The following is a 22,185-nucleotide window of genomic DNA, read 5'->3' as shown; positions in this document are numbered from 1 at the left end:
GATAAATTAGCGCTTATGAACAAATCTTTTGAATGAACGATTCAATGACAAAAACAGTTTTTTAAGTCACTTGTCGCCACCTGCTGGTGTAACAATGTCAGTGATACAGTCTTTATTTGAAGTTTTAAGTTATTTTCGAAAGGTGATTTACTCTATTTTGTTTGCTGCCATAGACATCAGTGTTTATATTTGAACTATAAACATTTATCCCAGTACTTCTGTGATAATTTGAAATACTGTAACACAGAAATAATGATACTGTGGTTGAAAAAAACATTTGTGAAAATGTATACATGACAACGGCTCTCTCTGGCTCAGCGGCAGTGCCAACGCGGATCTGAATGTTCACTGTGATCGGACTTGTCAAAGGTTTAATAGACAGAGCCGAGTCATAGTCATTTAGAAATAAGATCACAATCTTTTAATGATTAATCATGCAGCTCTAGTGTTCTTTTTAGTATAAAACCAAGTTTATTTATTGTGGTTATTTAGTCTAATTTATATCTCAGTGCTGTAAATTCTCTTTCTTGTTTTCCTCAAATACCACTTATTGTGCATACCACCCATGAAGAAGTGGATTTGTTTTTCATGCATCACCGCAGTGTGTCCAGAGCTCATCATCACAACAGAGACCGGCCTTCTTGAGTCTGAATGCACAAACAACAGACGTGCAACACAAACAGTCTATTCCACAGAGGCCTAAACCTGCTGTCGCCTTATTGTCCTTGATCATCTGTATCCTCAATAGCGATGGATAGATTCCCTCACCATCCAGCCTGTTGCTGAGTAGCGGATTTGGCATGATTGGTGCTTCCCAGCTGTATTTTCTGGAGCCAAATGCAGCATATTACAGATATGAGCTCAAGTGTCCATTATCTCTAATTAGATGGACCGTACGGGGCAGATACAGACAGCCACTTTGGAAATTATGGTGTTGACCCTGACGCAGAATGACATTAGGAGGTCATATTCTCTTGAACTACTTCATAAGGTGAGTGGGATGTTTGTTAAAATGGCTTACAAACAGAAGTGAACTGTTTATGTAAACCACTGAACCCTTTTTTCCCAATGTTTAGCTTGCTTGCATTTAGATTATTTGCATCTAAAAGTGTTTTTATAGCAAATGATTTTCGGATATATATATCTTTTATGTTACAGCTGGGCAGTTGTTTCGAATACAGACCTCTTGCTCTCTTTTGCAAGCTGATGTCACGATGGATAAAGGTCTCAGTGTTGCTTGGCAATAGTTTTTTGTCCTTCCAGATGGATGCACCCTTGTTCATGCTCCACAGTGGCCACAAAAAAAAAAAAAAAAAGGACATGTAACTCACACTTAAAAATGTATGAATGTAATTTGGGTAATGAAATATCAAAGCAAGTAGCATCTGCATAATAATTTGATCACATTTCATCACATTAACTATGGACGTGATCCACTATGTTTGGTATATTATTTCTCATTTGAAATCTAACAAACTTGTTTTTGTGATATCTTTTTATTTTCATGATTTATCACCACATTTTTTTCTTTTGTCAAATCAACTTAATTAATGTAGTTCAGATAACATAATATTTTGAGTTTCTGTTGATTAAATCAATTGCCTTCATTGTATTAACTCAATTTTTTAATTTCAATGAACTCATAATTTTAAGGCAAGCAGGTAACTTATTCTTTTTTTTTTTTTTTTTTTGTTATCTAATGCAATGGAATTTATGCATTTTTTCAGTGTGATTTCTGGCCAAAATATAGTGTTTAAATATTATTTGAGAACCACTTTATGAGGGGGAAATCAGTTATACATGATATACAAAAATAAATGCATGCATGTGCGTATAAGCCATATATATATATATATATATATATATATATATATATATATGTATAATTAAATATACAGTATACAGACTATACCTTCAAGTAGCCCAAGTAGCCTATAATTAATGGTGTATGCAATCTAATATTAATTAATGTATTTAAAAGAAGCATCACAGAATAAATGCTAAGGACCTTTAAACCTTACATTTACACCTCTAAGACACAATGAATCATGTGTAGCCCTATAAATGCAATTACCTCATTTTAATATTTTATGCCGTCATTTCAAAGACGCGCTCAAGAATACTTAGCCTTACTGTTAACGGGCAAATGCTCTGAACGGGCGACGCATGTCTCCTTTTCCCACCAGAAGAGGGCAATCCGATGCATAGCACTTGCAAAAGAAGGTTAAGCAATGACTGCACCAGTGCTGAGTGCAATCACACTCACACACTCCTCTTAAAAACCTTCTTCTGTTTTTGACAGATGTTCGGATAAAGAATAGCGCCCTGAATGTGGCTTATACAGCACCATCTCTGAGCTCCCGTAAGATCAGCAGATATCAGGAATACATCACTCATCCTGCGCACAGCTTTCCATTTTTTTTTTTTTTTTTTTTTTTTTTTTTTTACAGGACATAAGAAAGATGTTTGCATCCCTCGCTTGGCTTTCTTCCTAGCTGCGCACCTTGCCGAACATCCAATGGTGCGCTTTTGCGCAAATCTCTCCAAACTTTCCAACCAAGTGGAGGATATTTTAATGTGAAGGATATAGCTGATACGCACACATACGCGCTGGAAATGTTCTTTTCGGACGTTCTCATATAAGTAAACCTCAATGTTTGTCTCTTACGCTGGGAAGAGCTCTTAGGATTTCTCCGTTGTTCACTTGGACATGTTGCGCAGCGGCGCAACTGCGGAATTGAAATAACGCTGCTGTCGCTGGAGTTTCCGAACCTCGCCAACATCTCGGGCTCCGCAGCTTTGGGCAGGTGCTCCTTTCTGAGTGTGTTTGAAGACGGTGCCATGCGGAGTCTGGAATCGCACATCGAAGGGCTGTAAAACCTGCTGAAAACGCGACATTTACGCAGAGATGGGTATGTTTCCGTTGATTTGCATGACTCTGAATAAATTCATACATTTAGTAAAGGTTGGTTTTCTGTGATATGTTTGCTTTTTGGATACAGTTGGCAGTCCTGTGACGATACGAGGTGTATCAAAAAAAAAAAAAAAAAAAAAAAAACCTGCGGTGCAAACCTTAAGAACGTTTCTTAAAATAGCTTTGCTGTGGGTTTTATAAGTGCGTTGCATGTGTTTAAGGCAAATGAATGAAGCATCTTTGAGTATGTCCTTGATAGCACGCAACTTTCATCATGCACACCTGTGCAGACATCATACTGAACGGCATTTATTGCAACATATTACATTTTGCGCGGGTGTTGTGGTGGTATATGATCAACAGGCTGTCTCTCTATCTGCCCTGATTGGATTCTCTGATGCTCATAGATAGATTCTCATAGATAACTCACATCTGTTGGAGAGAGTCTGTGCTGCCTCATGTGTCCTTGTGTATCAAACTGAGTAAATGCAGATCTCATTTTAGGAATATAGCACTCAATAATTCACTATATGGGACCAAATAACTACATTCATTTTATAAAGGACAGGTAAAATCTGCAGTTATGCATAGAGAATGCTGTGTCAGTTCTTGCATCTTTTAAATCCTATAGACTTTGATTGATGCTTCAGAGCAAAAGCTGCTGTCATAGTGGAAAGCTGTGATTTACCGTTTGATTTTATGCAGTCATTCATGTTGCTTGGAGCGCAGAGGTCTTATTGTAGTCTCTTAACTGTTGCTTGTTTTTTTTTTTTTTTGAAATTTGAGGAAAGAAGGAATATCATCCCATTAGACACCTTTAAAATCATTCTGTAATTATTGAGAGCACAGATGGTTGTCCCCATCATAAATAATCATAATCAGATCATAAATAATACCCCGCCCCCTTCCTTTTCCAGTCATCGCCCTGTATACTGTATGGAAGAGTCATTCATTCAAGTATGACTTAATGAAATGATGCTAAAAGCAAACAAGGAAGTGTTTAAGAGTGAACGGATTGGACAAATGTGATGCTTGTATTCAGAATATGAGTATTGTCATCATAATGGCTTGATGTCGTAGTGTCTTTATGGCTGTTTACTGAGCAGATGATGTAGGTGGATGTTCACTCCTGTGCCTCACAGGTGTGCTGTTCGCTCAACTCGGTCAGCTCAGCCTCAGTCTGGTGACATTTCTTATACTGACTAGATTGATAATAAAACACATTCAGCAGAAATGTTTGGGTGAGCCTCACAATGAAAGGATTAGGTCTTATAGTGCATTATAAATGATCCACACGACACAGGTTACTGTTAACGGATGAATCCATATTTCATTTTAAGAATGGCGCAGCATGTTTTCGCCTCTTCCACTCTCCCCCTGAATGCAGGGCTCGGGACACCCCAAACATGGGTCTTAAAGCAACATACACCCAGACCATTACAATATGTCACCCTAAAAAAAAAAAAAAAAGACAAATGGTAAGAAGAGAGATATGTTGCATAAAGAAAATGAAGCATATTTTTAAGGCTATAAAAATTGATTGCATCATAACAATTAAGCACCCCCACCCAATTCTCATTACCTTAATGTGTAAAGAAAAAATAAATAAATAAACATTCTCATTACTGCAATACAGTAATGAAAATTATCCTGTGTGGACACAATGTTTTTTAAAATAATAATAATAATAAAAAAAAAAAATTCAAATGAATCCAACAATTATAATTGCAAACGTACATGTCTAAATAATATATACTTTTTGTTACAGTAATGCATTATTTTTTGTAGTACAGCAAGCTACTGGGTGCTTAAAGGGGTAGTTCACGCAAAAAAAATGAAAATGTGCTGTTAATTTACTCACCCTCAGGCCATCCGAGATGTAGGTGACTTTTTTCCTTCAGCAGAACGTTAAAGAAGATTTTTAGTTGAAACCATGGTCCTCTGTGATTCATATAATGGAAGTCAATGGGTGACATCACATTGAGATTCAAAAAAACATATGCAGACAAAACAAAATGATACATTGAGGTCTTACGCTGGGCTGTGTTTCCCAAAAGCATCGTAAGCCTAAATTGATTGTATAGAGACCATTGGTGGTAATTGTTCTACGATCAACTTAGGCTTACAATGCTTTTGGGAAATGCAGCCCAGCTCAGTTCAGTTCTCATCCTTTTCTCATAATATTGAGGAAAGTTTAAATGAAAAAAGTATGCAATGAAAACAATAATTTATTATTTCATTATTTTCTTTCTTTATTATGTTGGCTTGAGAAAGCCAACATATTGAAATGCTATTTAAATTTAAGATTATTATTATATTTATTCTGAGACTAAATTTTCTGACTGCATCTCCTCCTAGAGTTTTAATGCAACAAGCATTAAGTTGCAAACTCACCACAGACCTTGGGCCTGTTCTAAAGTTTGTATGTGCTATATCTTTTCTAACTGGTCGGACCTACATTTTTCGTATAAATAATAATCAAAATCCATAAATTTCCCATAGACTTACATTGGCAGAGCAAAAATGCCCCCTCTAGAGGAGCAGTACTGTCCAGTAGAGGTAGAAATCCTCTCATTTATTTAATTTTCAGTTCATTGAAAATGACAAATAAATGCATACTCCGTAAGTGCTCCAAGTTCTATTTTTTTTTTTATATACCATCTGGATTATCATTATTGAATATTATCTGTAGCACACATACAGACAGCTTGACCTAAAGAGCAGATCGCAGGCACACGGAAAGACGCGAGACCAGAAGCCAGATCACTTTCGCTTCCGTCCTCACGAAAGTTTGTCATTTGTTTTATTTTCATTCAAATGTATTTATTTATTATGGTGGGACAGCTCCAAAACACCGAACAGATATGTGCTTTGGCTCTTTTGACTGAGGCTGCCCATTCAAGCTTTCTCAAGCCAACATCAAAGGTTGTTTACAAATTTTAGCTTCTAGGTTTTTTTTTTTATTTTTTATTTTTTTTATAAAGAATAATTATAAATGTGTGATATTCACCTGTTAAATCTATGCAAATGTGTTTGTAGTCTATTTGTTTTGTTTTTATGGCAGTATCTGCACTGTGAATGCAGTGTGTGAAAGGGAAATGAATGCCATAATATTTACTAGAATTTAACTGTCATGTCAGTAACATGTTATGTTGCAGTATCTGTCACTCTGTTATGATACCATTGTCCCACGCTGGCACGCTTAAACAAGCTGTAAAGAATTTCATAATAGCCCAGCATGAAGAACAACTACTTAGTGTCATATTCCTGTTAAGTACCTCAGTGCGATATTACAGCGCTACATAAAGGACCCGAAGCTAATTCCTCAATCCCCCTCCTCTCGTTCTCGCCATACCTGTCTCGCATTACCGCAACCCACTGAAAGACATCTGGACACATCAAGTGTCCCTTATTAAATGCCTAAGAGCTTTCCCAGGTAATAGAGTGGAGAGGGTGTCAAAACAGATAACTGAGGAGAGAGACGGAAGCATGTCAGAGAAATGAGAAATGGATGCGGGAAGTAGCCATATCTGTTTCTTGGTTTTGATTGCCTAAAATGTGAAGACAGTTTCTCGGTTATGACCTGTGCTGTCAGGGGAAATTAAAATGTGGGTAATGGAAATATCATTAAGTTTGATATGAGGAATAATAGTAAAAAAACTTTAGATGTGAAATCTCTTTTGTCACTGTTGCGTGTGGGCTCCTATTTGAATGTGATGGGATTAATTCAGAGCTGTTCAGTTTTGTGTCAGATTATCTTTGTGTGAGATTAGCACTGCTGTTTTGGGATTATGCTTTTCCTGCTCACACAGAAACAAATCACAGATGGGATTAGCGCTGAAAAGTTGGCCACCGTTACAGTGATATTTTCTGCAGGGCTCTGGTGATGCTGTATGTACTTTAGGTTATGCTTGTAGTTTATTGTATACATTGTAGAAATTGCATGAGAAAGTACATACTCAAGACATAAAGATCAAATGCGTCTACCGAGAGGAAAATTGTGTTGCTCAGATATTGCTCTTTCATAGCTCAGGATTCCTGTATGTTAGATACAGTAGATAGGCCTAATGCTATACGAGAAAGGAAAATCAAAATAAAATCAATAAGTCTTTTGTATCTCACTTATTTCTCTTAGACAGCAATGACTATAGAGTTTCAAAAGAGATCTCAATGAAAGTTTACCATCAGAACCAAATTGTCTGAGCAGTGACAAATTTTATAGCAAGCTTTTTTTTTTTTTTTTTAAGTGGTTTATTTTAAAATTGTTTAGGATAAATAAAAATAGACATAAATGAGTTAACAGTTGTCATACAGTAAGAATGTTGAGCTACAGTATAAAATTAATGTGGTTAGCATCGATCATTTGACCTTGGAAATTTGATGAGAAATGCCTGAGATTGACTTTTGATTCATTGTAAACCCGAATAAATTGCCGAAATTCAAAAAAATGGAGGTAATCAGTTACATCAAAACTTTTTAAGTTAAGAAATCCAGCGTTTAAGTAAGCAGAACTTTACTTTATACTCATACATTTTAATTGAAATATTTGAGTAAGCTAATTCATATACTTAAAATTATCATGTAATCTCAACTTAAATATTTTTAGTAGTGGAAACTTGGCTAACTTTAACTAGCTAATTTAGTAAATGCTAACTTGCTAATTGGCAAAACAAAGCTTTGATAACATTAGCATATTATAGCAATTGCTGAATGAGTATGACAATATAGAATATTTAACATAAATCTGTTCTCAAACCAAGCTCATGCTCCACTTGTCACCAGGACTTGACTTTTATATATAATATATATATATATATATATATATATATATATTTTTTTTTTTTTTTTTTTTTTTTTCATTTGTAGTCTTTTAAAAAGGCATCTAAAATATAAACTAAATGCAATGTAGTGTTATCAAAAATATAGATTTTTCGATACTGAAATATCTGGAACGCTTCCAATACTCATTTTCCGCAGTGTAGATACACAATGTCAGCTGCGCTTTCTCGCTCTCTCATCTCTCCGACAGCCAGTCGACACACAAACCCGCCTCCCCTCACTCATTCATTTCATTTGCTCCGGATGAATATGAAATTGGTGTTACAGGGCTTGAATTTCGGCATGGGATTGCTCTTATTGTACATAATTTTACTCATTCCCGCAAATTTTGTGCTTACACCCCTACACCCAAAGTATGCGCACATAAAGCCGCCTCTCAGTAATAAATTAAGTTATTTTTCGCTGCTTATTGCTCTTAAAGAGTCAAATACACACAAAAGAATGTCAAAATGCCGGTCTTGGCGAGTATTCACATAAACACAATCAGTTATGTTTTAAGTGAACGTGAACAGTTGAGAAAGAAAACGTGTAACAGTATAATGGATCCATGCATCAGGTCTTAAAGTGACAGCAGCCTAATATACCTGCTGCCAAATTATGAGATAATATTAAAAATATCTTATATGGTGTTTTTTTTTCCCATGGTATCAATGTCAAAATTGTGGCCAGTGAAAATGCTGCTAACTTGCTAATTGGCAAAACAAAGCTTTGATAAGATTAGCATATTATAGCAATTGCTGAATGAGTATGACAATATAGTATATTTACTGATATTTTGGTGGTGAGTTTTTCAAAGACAAGACAACCTCAGTTTCTTTAGAAAATGTACAAATCGAGTTAATTGTGCTAGGGCTCTTTTCTAGATTTATTTTTGGCGTTTTTGCCTTTATTATGATAGGACAGTAAGCAAAGTTGGAGAGAGAAGTGGGATGGGATCAGGAAAGGTCCTCGAACTCGTGTTGCCCAATAAAGCACAACGGCGCTATATGTCGGCGCGCTGCCCACGAAGCTATTGGCGCCGACACTAGGGCTCATTTTTAATTGTTCTAGTTTATTTTTATTTTTCATACGAGCAAATATCCTTCATTGCCGCACAATGTGAAATAGAGGTAAAGCTATGTTTCTATGAAGCTCAAAGTAGGCTATACTGTACTGTGTGTAGCATTATATTTTCATTTATTGTACAAGCAGCCATAACATGGACTTTTACTAGGAAAACTTTTAATCTCAAGTAAACTCACTGGGAAATAGGCCTTAAGTTATATAACCATAAACCCTGGCTACTTTGCGCTATAACACATTTACTTCAGACTCTTCACAAGAAGATTAGGGACTGTGTTTTTCTCTCATTATTTCAAATGAATTCAAAGGCAACAGTGGCTAGGGAGCAAAAAAGTTAATTTCAAGCCCTGCTTGTCACCATGATGGTAGCCCCGCCAAAAAAACAACATAACAGGAACTCTTCTAAATTAGCATGCCTAAACATTAAACACTACTAAATATCCCACTTAACATTAATCTTTACATTAATTTAGCATTTACTCTCCCTATTGAGTGTCATGGCAAAGCATGCGGGGAAATAAACATCCCAGCTCAGTTTCAGTTAAATTTAAGTTTGTCTAAATTAAAAGAAACAAGTTCATAAAACTCAACACAATGAAACAATTCAGATTACTTAAAATGTGTTAGTTTTGTGAACTCAAAAGAAAAAGAAAGTTCTAAATACACATAAAAGTTAATTTGATTGAACTAATTAGTTTAATTTAAGTTTACCCTACTCAAGCCAATTATTTATTTGATTATTATTTTATATCTTAAGACGTTGAAATAGAAAAGAAACGTGAGATTACTGAAATTCTTTTTCTCAGGATAAAAGAAGCCGGAGACACTTTGTACACCATTTCATCTGTTTGCTGTGTAGGAAAAACAATTGTGATATTAAAGGGAACTCATTTAGTTTTTTCTTTCCCATGGGTATCTAGCATCCAGTTGGTGAGATTGCTTTTACCACAGAAAAGGCTTTGCAGAAACTGCGGTTTTGAGACTTGGATGTGGACGCGTTATAATGTTGGTGGCATGATGAATGAGTTTTAAGATCAAGGGCTGGTTTACACGCACTATTTGACTGCATCTTGGCTGCCGTTCCTTTATCGTGATGAATTGGATGCAGGAAGGTGGGGGAGGCCAAGATGCACTTATGCTATCATGCATATATGCAGCAAAAGACAAATTAAATGGAGGTTTTCAGGTTTGGTCTTTTTGTACGTAAAGCGTGACTCATGAGGGTGACTCCAGCCGTTACGCTGTGAGAGTTAATTAAAACTTTGAGAATTTGCATGCAGACCCTATTGGGTTGTACAGTTGCTCTTTGTGTCCTTGCGTACCTTTGCATAACTTCATGTGATCTTGCCCAAGGTGCTTTGTGTAGCTGGTAATATTGCAGAGACTAAATTGATTTACCCGTCTCTCTTTTTCTAATTAGGCTGTTCTTGCCCTTCCAGGCGACGTGGACAATTTTAAGGGCTAGAATGCTTTACAATAGCCTAAATAGTGTTCTGGGTGGTCTATTGGACCACCTACAGCACACTGGTATTTTGGTGGTGATTTTTTCAAAGACAAGATAACCTCAGTTTCTTTAGAAAATGTACAAATCGAGTTAATTGTGCTAGGGCTCTTTTTTAGATTTATTTTTTTGGCGTTTTTGCCTTTATTATGATAGGACAGTAAGCAAAGTTGGAGAGAGAAGCAGGATGGGATCAGGAAAGGTTCTTGAACCTCGGGTTGCCCGAAGCACAACGGCGCTGCCCACGAGGCTATCGGCACCGACACTCGGGCTCATTTTTAATTGTTCTAGTTATTGTTCTAGTTTATTTTTATTTTTCATACGAGCAAATATCCTTCATTGCCTCACAATGTGAAATAGAGGTAAATACTGAGGCTATACTGTACTGTGTGTAGCACTATATTTTCATTTATTGTACAAGCAGCCATAACATGGACTTTTACTAGGAAAACTTTTACTCTTGAGTAAACTCACTGGGAAATAGGTCTTAAGTTATATAACCATAAACCTCAGCTACTTTGCGCTATAACACATTTACTTCAGACTCTTCACAAGAAGATTAGAGACTGTGTTTTTCTCTCATTATTTCAAATGAATTCAAAGGCAATTTGCAATGCCACACAGAACTGATTGTTCTGTAGATAACAGGTTGTTCAGCCGGCCTACGCTCTGTCTTCAAGACTATTAGATTAGCCATTTTCATTCAATTGACCTAAACAAAATGTTTCGATTAGATGTGGATCTGGAGGCTGGTAAACAGTGGCTGGATGGTTCAAATGCATTGCTGCTCACCATTGTACATTTATACAATTACTTTTATATTTACTCAATAGTTGTAATATAATTAAAGGTTCAGATGGTACGGCTTTGTGCTGGCCACTCAAGATAAACCAATAATTTCCTGTTTTTGCTCCAAGAACAGCAGAGAAAGGGCTGTTATCAACTTTGGCACACCCTTAGCTTGAAAAAAAACTTAATTTCTGCCTAAATTGAGAATCTGATGAAGCATAAAGAGACACTGAGCCAGCCAACGAGGGAATGGAAATTTTCACTGTCCTTTATTGATCGACAAAGATGTTTTCATTTATTTAAAATATTTTACATCTTACATCTTTTTTTTTTTTTTTTCCTTAAAATAGCAATTTTGTCACTCTTATTTGCAGTATGAAGCCCATATTTCTTCTAGGCCTAAGGAATACAAAAAGAGAAATCCTTTGCTGGTCGCTGTTTTTCATGCAATTACAGTGAATGGGGACTGAAGCTTTCAAGCTTCAAAAAGAACACAAAAGCACTATAAATGTATCACAAAAGTAGTCTGACTTATTCACTGTATTCCAAGTCTTCTGAAGTCATATGATAGCTTTGTGTGATGAAAGGACCTAGATTTACATCATTATTCACTAATTATCTTTTTCTCCAGTGAGCTGTTAACCTCTGCGACCGGCTCATTGAGTCAGTTATTTGAGTTTGAGAACCACATCGGTCCAATTTGTGAACAAATCATTTGAATCGCAAATTATTCACACCATTCATTTTGGAACTGGATTAACTGATTCATTTGACTCAAAAGAATGATTCTCTCATGAATCATGACATCACTACTTCTCTCATTAACACACCAAAGCAGTCAGGATTTTCAGTGAGGACTTTAAGTTTCAGTTTGTTTCCCACACAAAGCTATTGTACAAGTCAAATGAACAAGAAGTCACTATTATGGTGTTTTGTAATTTGTATGGCTCCAGTCCTCATTTTATATATTCAAATGTAATATAAAGTCAAAATGTTTTGGAACTGCATGGGTGAACTATTTACCCAACTGAAGTACTTTAAGATTTTGGTACAGCACGATATAAAGCAGAATTGATCAGTAGCAATGGATTTTTGTTTGTATCATTTTTTCATTTAGAGAACAAAACAATCACAAGGACATGCAGGCATCACTCAGTTCCCTCTCTCTCTCTCTCTCTCGCTCTCTCTCTCTCTCGCTCTCTTCTGTATTGTTGTGTCTCTCTATTTTTCATCTTTAGCTTACCTTACTTGACACAGTAGTCTTTTTATCAGAAGATTTTCCATGTCATTTTTATGTATAGTATATATGTTGATTTCATACTGTGAAAAAATGAACATAGAGAACAGTATTCTTTTAAAGCAACAGTCTGGTTTCTCTACCACAGAGCCAATGCGTGATCATGGTTATTGAAGAAACCTTAAGGGGAATTTATTTAAATAAAGTTACTGTTGCCTATTGAGCTCTTTCGGTTGCTTCAAGGTGAGGGTGTATATTTGCTTTCATTTTTAATTAAAGTACATGAACTAAGCAAGGAAAATCAATTGACATTGGCATCTTTTAAGAATGCCAAATACAGTTCTAGAAGAACAATTTGCATAGTAATCACATTAATGTAACATGAAGAGAAGGTAAATAAAATTCTGACTTGAAGCAACACATGTAAGTTCATACTTTCCTCCTACGTACAAAATTTTATTCAGTAAAAATTAACTATGTAATTTCATAACCTACTTTATGCAAACTGTGTAGCGGGACTAATTAAGTATTTACTAATCCTTGTAAGCAAGTTATCATCAGTTTTTGACTAAATGCAAAATGCCAGACTAGGATCAGAATTGACCGAATCATGGCTTATCCCTTCTTTCTCTTTGTGTTTAATGCAGGATCCCTGGTGAGATCCCGTTGGCTGATGATCCCCCTGCTTGTGCAGGCCTGGCTATTGGCTTCCCAAGGCAGAGTCCGAGAGAAACCATGTCCCCGAAGCTGCCGCTGCGATGGCAAAATAGTGTATTGTGAGTCAAATGCGTTCCGTGATGTGCCAAAGAATGTTTCCGTAGGATGCCAGGGCCTCTCTCTGCGGTACAACAGTTTGGTGAACCTCAGGGCTGGTCAGTTTGCCAGCCTTAGCCAGTTGGTCTGGCTGTACCTAGACCACAACTACATCAATGCAGTGGACAAACAAGCTTTTCAGGGTGTTCGAAGACTAAAGGAGTTGATCCTCAGCTCCAACAAGATCACACATTTGGAAAACAGCACGTTCCATTCGATCCCCAATTTACGCAATCTGGACCTCTCCTACAACAAACTTCAAGTCCTGCAGCCGAATCAGTTCCAAGGCTTGCGCAAACTTTTGAGTCTCCACGTCAGATCGAACTCCCTAAAGACAGTTCCCATGCGAGTGTTTCAGGATTGTCGAAACCTAGAGTTCCTTGATTTGGGCTACAATCGACTGCGAAGTCTTACACGTAACGCATTTGCGGGACTTCTCAAACTGACTGAGTTACACTTGGAGCACAACCAATTCTCAAAGATCAATTTTTCTCATTTCCCAAGGCTGAACAACCTCCGTGCTTTGTATCTGCAGTGGAATCGGATAAAGTCAATAACCCAGGGAATTACATGGACATGGACCTCTTTGCAAAAGCTGGATCTCTCTGGGAATGACCTGCAAGTGTTGGATTCAAGCATCTTCCAGTGTCTCCCTAACTTGCAGACTCTTAATCTGGACTCCAATAAGCTAAGCAACGTGTCTCAAGAGGCCATATCAGCTTGGATCTCTCTTACTACCATCAGTCTTGCGGGAAATATTTGGGAATGCAGCCCCAGCTTATGCCCCCTTGTAGCCTGGCTAAGGAACTTCAAGGGGAACAAGGAGACCACAATGATTTGTGCTGGACCAAAGGAGGTTCAAGGTGAGAAAGTCATCGAGGCTGTTGACACACATGGTATCTGTAAGACAACTCCCACCACTTACCTACCGATCTCCTCCACTGTAAGCTCCCCATCCAAACCTGGACGCTTCCCCCTGCCCACCATGTTCAGGGTGAATGAGAAAATAACTCGCAACAACCCTGTTGCACCTTCCCCGACAACTGCCTCCCCGCCGATCCCTGAGCAGGACTTTGAGCATGTTTCATTCCACAAGATAATAGCCGGCAGCGTTGCCCTCTTCTTATCAGTGGCCATGATCTTGCTAGTGATCTACGTCTCCTGGAAGCGTTATCCCAGCAGCATGAAGCAACTGCAGCAGCATTCCATGGTGAGAAAACGCCGGAAAAAGTCACGGGAGACAGAGCGCACCCTCAGCTCCCCACTTCAGGAATATTATGTGGACTACAAACCCACAAACTCTGAGGCCATAGACGTACTGGTCAATGGGACAGGACCCTGTACCTACACCATCTCCGGCTCCCGAGAATGTGAGGTATGATCCGTCGCCCTCCTAAAACCCATTACCACTGCGGGGAACAAGAGGTAAATGTCCAGTCGATGTGAGGCAAAAAAATGTGTTGTCTCCCCCCTTTTCCGCTGCTAGCTGTTCCCCTCTAATGGGTAGGAAACATGGGTCAGTGCATGGCAACTTGAGTCATATGTTTTCAGGCTTGTAATCAAAGTTTTGTTTACTTCTTTTACCTCAGGTATAGTAAGCTCTAACATCCTCGAGCCAAAAACACCTTGTTATATATCAAACAGCAGCACTGGTTTGGGGAATTTTTACTCTCTACTGGCTTAAAGCAAAACATTGAATGCTGCTTTTAAAATACACCACTGATTGGTTACAAAAAAAATGATGTAGTTTCAAATACTGGTTCAAGTCTCTGTGCATTGCTCCTTTCCTATCCTCTGTGTGTTTTTACATTATTATCAACATGCAACACCCCAGGCAAATGGCTGTTGAGTCAAATGAATTGTGGTGGCCTGCTTGTTTAAAGGAAAGAGACCGAAAAAAGACATTGATGAAATGTGAGAGCTAATATATTGGTCTGGTTCCTAGATAAATATTTGCCTCATTTTTGATTCAAGGTAGCAGTGACCAGATTAATGAAGGGTTGGAGAGATTTTCCTTAATCATGCACTTTGTCAGACAAATCACCATTTCAGGACATAATTAAAGGTACACATCGCTGATCCTTGTACGTAATCCGCCACATGGCTACTCGTGGCTGCTAGACATGTGTCTCGCAATTGCATCCCATAATTTGTGCAGTGTCATAGGTTCTTCCCATGAAATATGATAAGGCACATGTACAGACATGGAGGAGCTTGAGAAAATAAATGTAAAGCCTTTTGCATTGAAATAGCTCAGGAGAGACAAGGTACACATACAATACATATTACATTTCTATTCTAGCCATAATACAGCAAAAGCAAAGGCAATCTTCATGGTAGAAATAAATTCACTGTCTACAGGTCTAATTATGCATGGCTTTCAGCAAAGGTCATCTTGAGTGTCGTCTCCATCACAATTGTTAGAACAAGGGTGAGATCCGTTGGGTGTCGAACTTATGGGACAGACATCATTTTGTCTTGGCTTGTTGATTCAGTGGATTGTAGGTAAATTCACATGGCAGTTAAATTCCCATTGTAAGTAATGAGCAAGCCCAAGGGATGCATTTCAACAGCTCTAAAATATGATAAAGCTGGTTTCCTTTCAGTTTTGCACAGGAAGTAATAACAAGGACTATGTCCTATGAAACCAGGTCAGATGAGATAATTGTCGACGTGAATTAATGAAATTCACAAATGGATGAAATTTACAAGTGTTTGACTAAGAGGATTAACGATTTGTTTGGAAGTGCTATGGTGATTGTCTTTGCTTTTGCACCAGTAAAAGGTAATATTTCATTTTAGTGGTTTATTCTGAAATGTAAACGAGGTGCTGTGCTTTTCCACTTGTGTATTGTTGCTGTGTTGATCCATTTGCTTTATGGTCTTTTAGTTGTTAGCGTCCATCATGTCCTTTGCCCCCTTTGTTGCTCCTGTTGATGTGTTTTTCTGCCTTTTGACAATTGTGAAGATGTTTTTTTTTGTCCATAAATGAAAACTGTAGAACTGAACCCTGCATTTTAACAAGTAACCCTTACCACTAATGAGTAACACAGTGATATTGGGTGATTTTGTGTGCATGACCTTTTGTGAAGCATGTGTTTTCCCTATTGCTATGAACCCAAAAGGGAAAGCATATAATTTAACGTACAGTATTATGTATTCTACATAATGCTAGGATACAGATAATTATGGTTTTCAGTGACTATCACTGATTTTAATGCACAGCATTGGAAGAGCATACCAGAATCATAGATGCAAGTAGAGTTTAAGTGCTGAGGCTTTTTTTGTGGTGCGTAGCATGCTAAACACAGCAGAAAACTTAGCAATGCACTATTAATCTATTTTTATCTTTTGCAATATAGGGTTTTATGAAGCTCCAAAGTGAATTACTCACCCATTGTTTGAAATAAGTTGTCCTATATGCAGTGATAGATGCGCAAACATTTCTGACTGAATCCTGATGACTTTAATACTTAGCTACAGTTTGAGGTACATTAATATTGGGATGCAAATTTGTTCCTCCTTAATGTGGAATATTTGGTTACATCCTTGTTCTCTGGGAATATATCTTCAACTACAAGGTTTTATAGTCTGTCTAACTCTCCATCTTTCTCTTTAATCGTGCGCTTGCTCTCCTTCTTGAGTTAGATGAGTCCCTGGCAGCTTTTTGTTGACAAGGCAGAACCACAGGAAGTCCAGGCAGTTGGCCATTACTGAAGCCCCTTGTTGTGAGCAGTCAGCCTGCCCATATTTACAGCAAGAAGGATGGTGATTCTATCTCGGAAAATTGGAAGTGTCAAAGAGCAAGATCAGAGACATAAAGCTACGTCTGTCAGAAAGCAATTTTTATCGAACGGTGATAACCTGTGACCTCCTGTGACCGCGGTCAGTGGCATTGCTCACACGCACAGATACACAGAAGAGAAGAGGTGTAGAATAAGACTGAGTTTGAACATTGCGCTGACAATGTTGTGTGATTGACGACTGGAGTCTCTTCTACACTCACAGCGATAGATCTGTTTGAATGGACAGAGAATAACAGACGAAGGAAGAAGGCTCTTGTTTCATTTTGAAACGAATGCTTTGCACAGTCAATATTTGGAAATATGATTTATGTCTTTTGTAAATGTATGGTTTATATTTCAGTTGTAGTTTAGCACAAATGAGCAGCTTGACAGCCCCTGGTCACTATATGCAGAAAAAGCAACCTACATTCTGCCTGACATCTCCTTTTATGTTTAACGGAAGAAAGCAAGAAAGTCATACAGAATTGATACAACATGAGAGTGCGTAAATGAATTTTTTTTTTTTTTTTTTTTTCATTTCCGGGGGCAATTTCTTTGCAGAAATGCTGTGAATCCCTTTGACACTTCTGGTAATGATGTAAGTTTCATATGAGACTAACTAGGAGCAGCTCACTTCAAGCCCACTATGATAATTTTTTGGCCAGATCAAAAAATATGAGGATGAAAAAAGGAATAGTTTGATTTTACAACTTCTTATCTGTCATTGCAGATGTATTAATGAGCGATTCGGTGTATGTAATGCCGCTGTGAATTCCCTGCCTAATCATTGTGACCATGTTTTGGCGTTTCTCCAGAAGCAGAGATACTGTAAAAAGCCAGTGGGCTTTGGCAGCATTGTTTCGGCGTATTAAAATGAACAACAGCTTCCCTGAAACTACAAATGTCCTCTTTAGCAGAACAGGGCCCTCCCAGAGCTCTCTGTTGGGTCAGCTCCTTTTGCTCCAAATGGCGAAGCCTTCGTCCTTGAGTTCTGGACGACTTCCCGGTGTTTTTTGGCCCAAGCAGCGGTGCTTCACCTTTTTCCACAGCAACTGTCCCGGGCAACCCGACCTTACTCCATGGGCTGCGTTGCTTGTTTTACACAAACACAGCGCTGGGACTTAGAGATTTGTGGGTGTGTTTGTGTCAGTGTGGTTGTGCATATCTTTTTCAAGGACTTTTGCTATGAATATTCAGTCTGAATGTGACTCTAGAGTGATAATATCTCTGTTCCAAGAACCACCTAGTGAGCTTTCTACTTTTAGTGCAACATTGGCATGTTCCTGACAAGAAGGATAGTCTATATCAGGGGTCTCCATCCAAACTCGATTTCTGGAGGGCCACTGTCCTGCAGAGTTAACTCCAACCCCAATTAAACACACCAGCTAATCAAGGTCTAATAATGCATAGTAGGAACTTCCAGGCAGGTGTGTTGAGGCAAGTTGGAGCTAAACTCTGCAGGACAGTGGCCCTCCAGGACTGAGTTTGGAGACCCCTGGTCTATATTATAGTCTATTGTTTAAATAGTTCGTATTATTTTCAATGCTGCTTAATATTTTAGTGAAAACAGTAATACTTCTGTTTTCAGGATTCGCTGATGAATAGAAAGTTTAAAAGAACAGCATTTATTTGAGATATAAATCTTGAAAACAGTCATTGATAATACTACACTCTAAAAAAATGCTGGGTTAAAAACAACCCAAGTTGGGTTGAAAATGGACAAACCCAGCGATTGGGTTGTTTTGACCCAGTGGTTGGGTCAAATGTTTGCCCAACCTACTGGGTAGTTTTATTTAACTCAACTATTGTTTAAAAATTACTGTATTGCTTGCTTAAAATGGACCTAAAATATGTTGGAAATTAACATTTATTAATTTGTTTAATAAATTAACATTTAGGTTTAATGAATAATAAATAAACAACCATTTGCTTGTTAATAAATGTTCACCTTTTGATTATTATTGTTGCCTGCAGTAATTATGTGTCTGATTTTTAATTTCCAACCTATTTTGGGTTCATTTTAAACCAGCCATATAGTAATTTTTAAACAATAGTTGGGTTAAATAAAACTACCCAGCTGGTTGGACAAACATTTAACCCAACCACTGGGTTAAAACAACCCAAACCCAATACCCATTCTCAACTTGGGTCGTTTTTAACCCAGCTTTTTTTTTAGAGTGTAGGAACCATTATTAATATTTGAGTAATGTCATCTAAAAATCTATTTTATTTGCGACATGCTAATTCCAAACTCTATTAAAATGAATAGTTAGATGAGTGACCTGTGCATTTCATGTCTTCAATTTCACTGTAGTACAATATACTACAATGTTTCAAATCAGACATTTATCAGGTTCCAGTTAAATTAGACATCTGCCTGAGTAGGCAGCAGACAGCAGGACAGCTCACGAGGTTTTGGAGCAGAGCTGGTGTGTATTTATAATAAAAGTGATATTCTCAGGGAAGAGATGGCATATGAATGCATAAAGAGTATGTTCGCTCATTTGGCATCTGGGATGCTGTGCTAAATGAACATATGTCTGCTACAAACAGTCCTTTATGAACAAGAAGTGAGTGATAATGCTGCAGTAGAAAAGTTAGAAGGAAGCATCTAAACAGATGTCTTAAATTTCACAAAATTTAAATGTACAAAACTAGGCCGCAAGGTAACAAAAGATAACCTGGAGGCAATGCAGCTTTAGTTGTTATAGTGTCTTGTTTAACGAAATTTGCCAGTGAAGGATGCTAAAGGCTTTCCTGTGGATTTGAAAAACAAATTGCCATGGGATAATTTAGGACTTAGCCACTGACCTTGATTGTAAAAGTAATGCAGGGTACATGCAGCCATAATGTGTCCTCAGGCTGATTGTGTCTTCATTGATGTTACTGCTAGTCAAGTTGTTGTAATCTAGGGTGGGACTTCATTTTATCTACCAGGATTTGACTGGATTGTGAAAAGTAGGTTGTGATATTATGTTCATGTTATTCTCTTCACGTGTGGCCTTGGTTATATTAAGGCATTCTAATACAACTAGAGGGAGCTTTCCGATTCATCTCAATAGCAGTTGTTTAGCTGGCACTACAGTCCTGGACATATTTTATTTTATTTTATTTTATTTTATTTTATTTTATTTTATTTTATTTTATTTTATTTTATTTTATTTTATTTTATTTTATTTTTTTTTTTTAGAATAGCTTGTACCGATGAATTGTGTATGATAAGACCAGGAACATTTATTATTAAAGGAAAGTTTGGCCTTTAACAACTCTTGACTATAGAACAGCTTTAGTGTTTCACTTACTTTTCTTCTTTTCTCTTTCTATAGTAAGGAAACAGAGCATTTTATAGCACTGACCTGTCAGGTCAGATAAAATAAGTCACTGATGAGTGTTTAAAGCCTAAGCCACAGCGGTGGCTCTCAGGCAAAGTCAGACCTCTAGTGAATTAATGAATTGATAATGAAATCCAATTATACAGTTCCATTCAGGCAAGCGTTCGAGACAAAAGGTATCATTCAGAGGGTTGTCGTAAGTCTTGACCCTAGATGACTGGAACGCTGCTGATACTGTCAGAAAGATGGTTGAACCAGGATGAAAGCACTTGTGATATTGATTCTAGGTGAGTCCATGAGAGATTTCATCATTTATTTGATTCTGGTAGATAGGTTATACTTCAGCAAACTCTGCAGATGTGCCTAATGAAATGAAACCCTTCTGTTCTCTCTTAGTTTGTTTTCCTTTTTTATTACATGAGTGATTTAAACATAATTATCTCCTCTGAATCCGAAAATGATTTAGATACAATCTAGAAAATACAGTGTTATTTGGACACTTTTGTCACTCTTAAAATTGTCTAGATTTCATTGAATTAGATAACAAACTGATAAAAATGTTGAAGGATCATTTCTCTTCACTTTTCTTCAAATTTTTTGCTCAGTTACGTGTTTTTTTGGTAATTTTTAGTAGCATGAAATCAGCTCTTTTTCGATTTTACTTCCCTTTCTGAGGTGGAAGAGAATATTCAGTGTAAAAAAAAAAAAAAAAAAAGATTGGCGGGATTTAATAAATTTATCGGGAATTGCTTAGATTGTGAAAAGACTCAATATAACGTGGTTGGAGAGGTTGAAAATCATATTTTGATAAACAACAATTTTTTTTCCCCCATTGGAATAACAAGCACTGTTGAACTGTTCACAATAGGACAAGAAATGAGAATTAAGAACATAATTGGAGACCATTTTGTTTTCATGTTGACTATCATCACATTAATGATATGTTAATGAGTACATGGTTGTGATGTCATAAATAAGATGATTTCTGAATTGTTTTTGCAGTACAGTTTCAGTAAATGCCCTGGGTGGACTAAAGGAGGGAGCTTTGCATGTAAATATTTAATTTAGTACACATCTACATAGTAGATTGAACTAGTTCATTTCAAAATAGCAAGGGAATCCTCGTTTTCCATTATATGACCCCCTTTAAAGACCCTTGTTAACGCACAAGGGACAGGAAAAGAAAGTAAATACATCCCCCTTCAATCTCCTTCTCGTCTCTCCCGCGGCCGTCCTGATTTTGGCAGTGTTTTTGGAGTGTGATAAACTGTGCGAGACACACAGAGACACACACACACACAGTGTGGTGGAGATGCACCCTTGTCTGTCTGTGCTCTCATTGCCTGGCAGAGAGGCACACAGCTGTGAGGAGGGCATCGCCTTCATTGTTGCAGTTGAGTGTAAAAGCTTTGTTTTGGCTGGCCACATGGCTCAGGTGCCTTTATTGAGCGTGGGATTGAATCCAGACCCACAGCTGCATGCGTAAAGGAACTCAAGAGCACCTCTTCTGGAACCGATTATTGTTTTAGCACAGTTTGATGGAAACTAGTTAGGTATAGTCTGATTAGAGAAAAACAATTTAGCACTAATCTCCTAACTACGCTTCAAGTGCAACATAGAAAATGTCAATTGATCCACGCTTTTGCCTTTGGGAAGAAGGTCAATTGGCAAGGTCTGTTCTCTTTAGTGCTTAATGTGTAAATGTGGATTCCTGGACAAAGACTGGATGACGAATCCAGTGTTGTGCAAGATTCAGTCACAGTTTGTTAACATTAGTTGTATTAGGTGTCATGACCTATTTTATTCAGCAAGGATGATCAAAAGTGACGGTTAAAGACATGTATAATGTTACAAGAAATTTCTAATTTAAAAATGTTGTTTTTTAACTTTCTATTCATCAAAGAATCCTGAAA

At 37.4% G+C, this 22,185-nt stretch overlaps 1 protein-coding gene across 2 annotated transcripts in view; it reads left to right on the top strand.

The window, feature by feature from the left end:
- Positions 1–1,930: 1,930 nt before the first annotated feature.
- LOC127518108 (leucine-rich repeat transmembrane neuronal protein 4) overlaps positions 1,931–22,185 on the top strand; it is a 136,853-nt gene continuing 116,598 nt past the window's right edge. The window contains exons 1-2 of one of the 2 annotated variants that reach the window (XM_051904458.1): positions 1,931–2,912; positions 12,990–14,580. In XM_051904458.1, coding sequence (XP_051760418.1) covers positions 2,909–2,912; positions 12,990–14,536 — 1,551 coding nt within the window. In that variant the 5' untranslated portion in view covers positions 1,931–2,908 and the 3' untranslated portion in view covers positions 14,537–14,580. The remainder of the gene's footprint in view (positions 2,913–12,989; positions 14,581–22,185) is intronic. The other variant, XM_051904457.1, reaches the window with a different exon arrangement.

This window comes from Ctenopharyngodon idella, chromosome 8, assembly GCF_019924925.1.
Source record: "Ctenopharyngodon idella isolate HZGC_01 chromosome 8, HZGC01, whole genome shotgun sequence".
In the NCBI taxonomy this organism is placed as follows: domain Eukaryota; kingdom Metazoa; phylum Chordata; class Actinopteri; order Cypriniformes; family Xenocyprididae; genus Ctenopharyngodon; species Ctenopharyngodon idella.
Note: the sequence above shows the minus strand (reverse complement) of the source record. Positions and strands in the feature narration are given on the sequence as shown.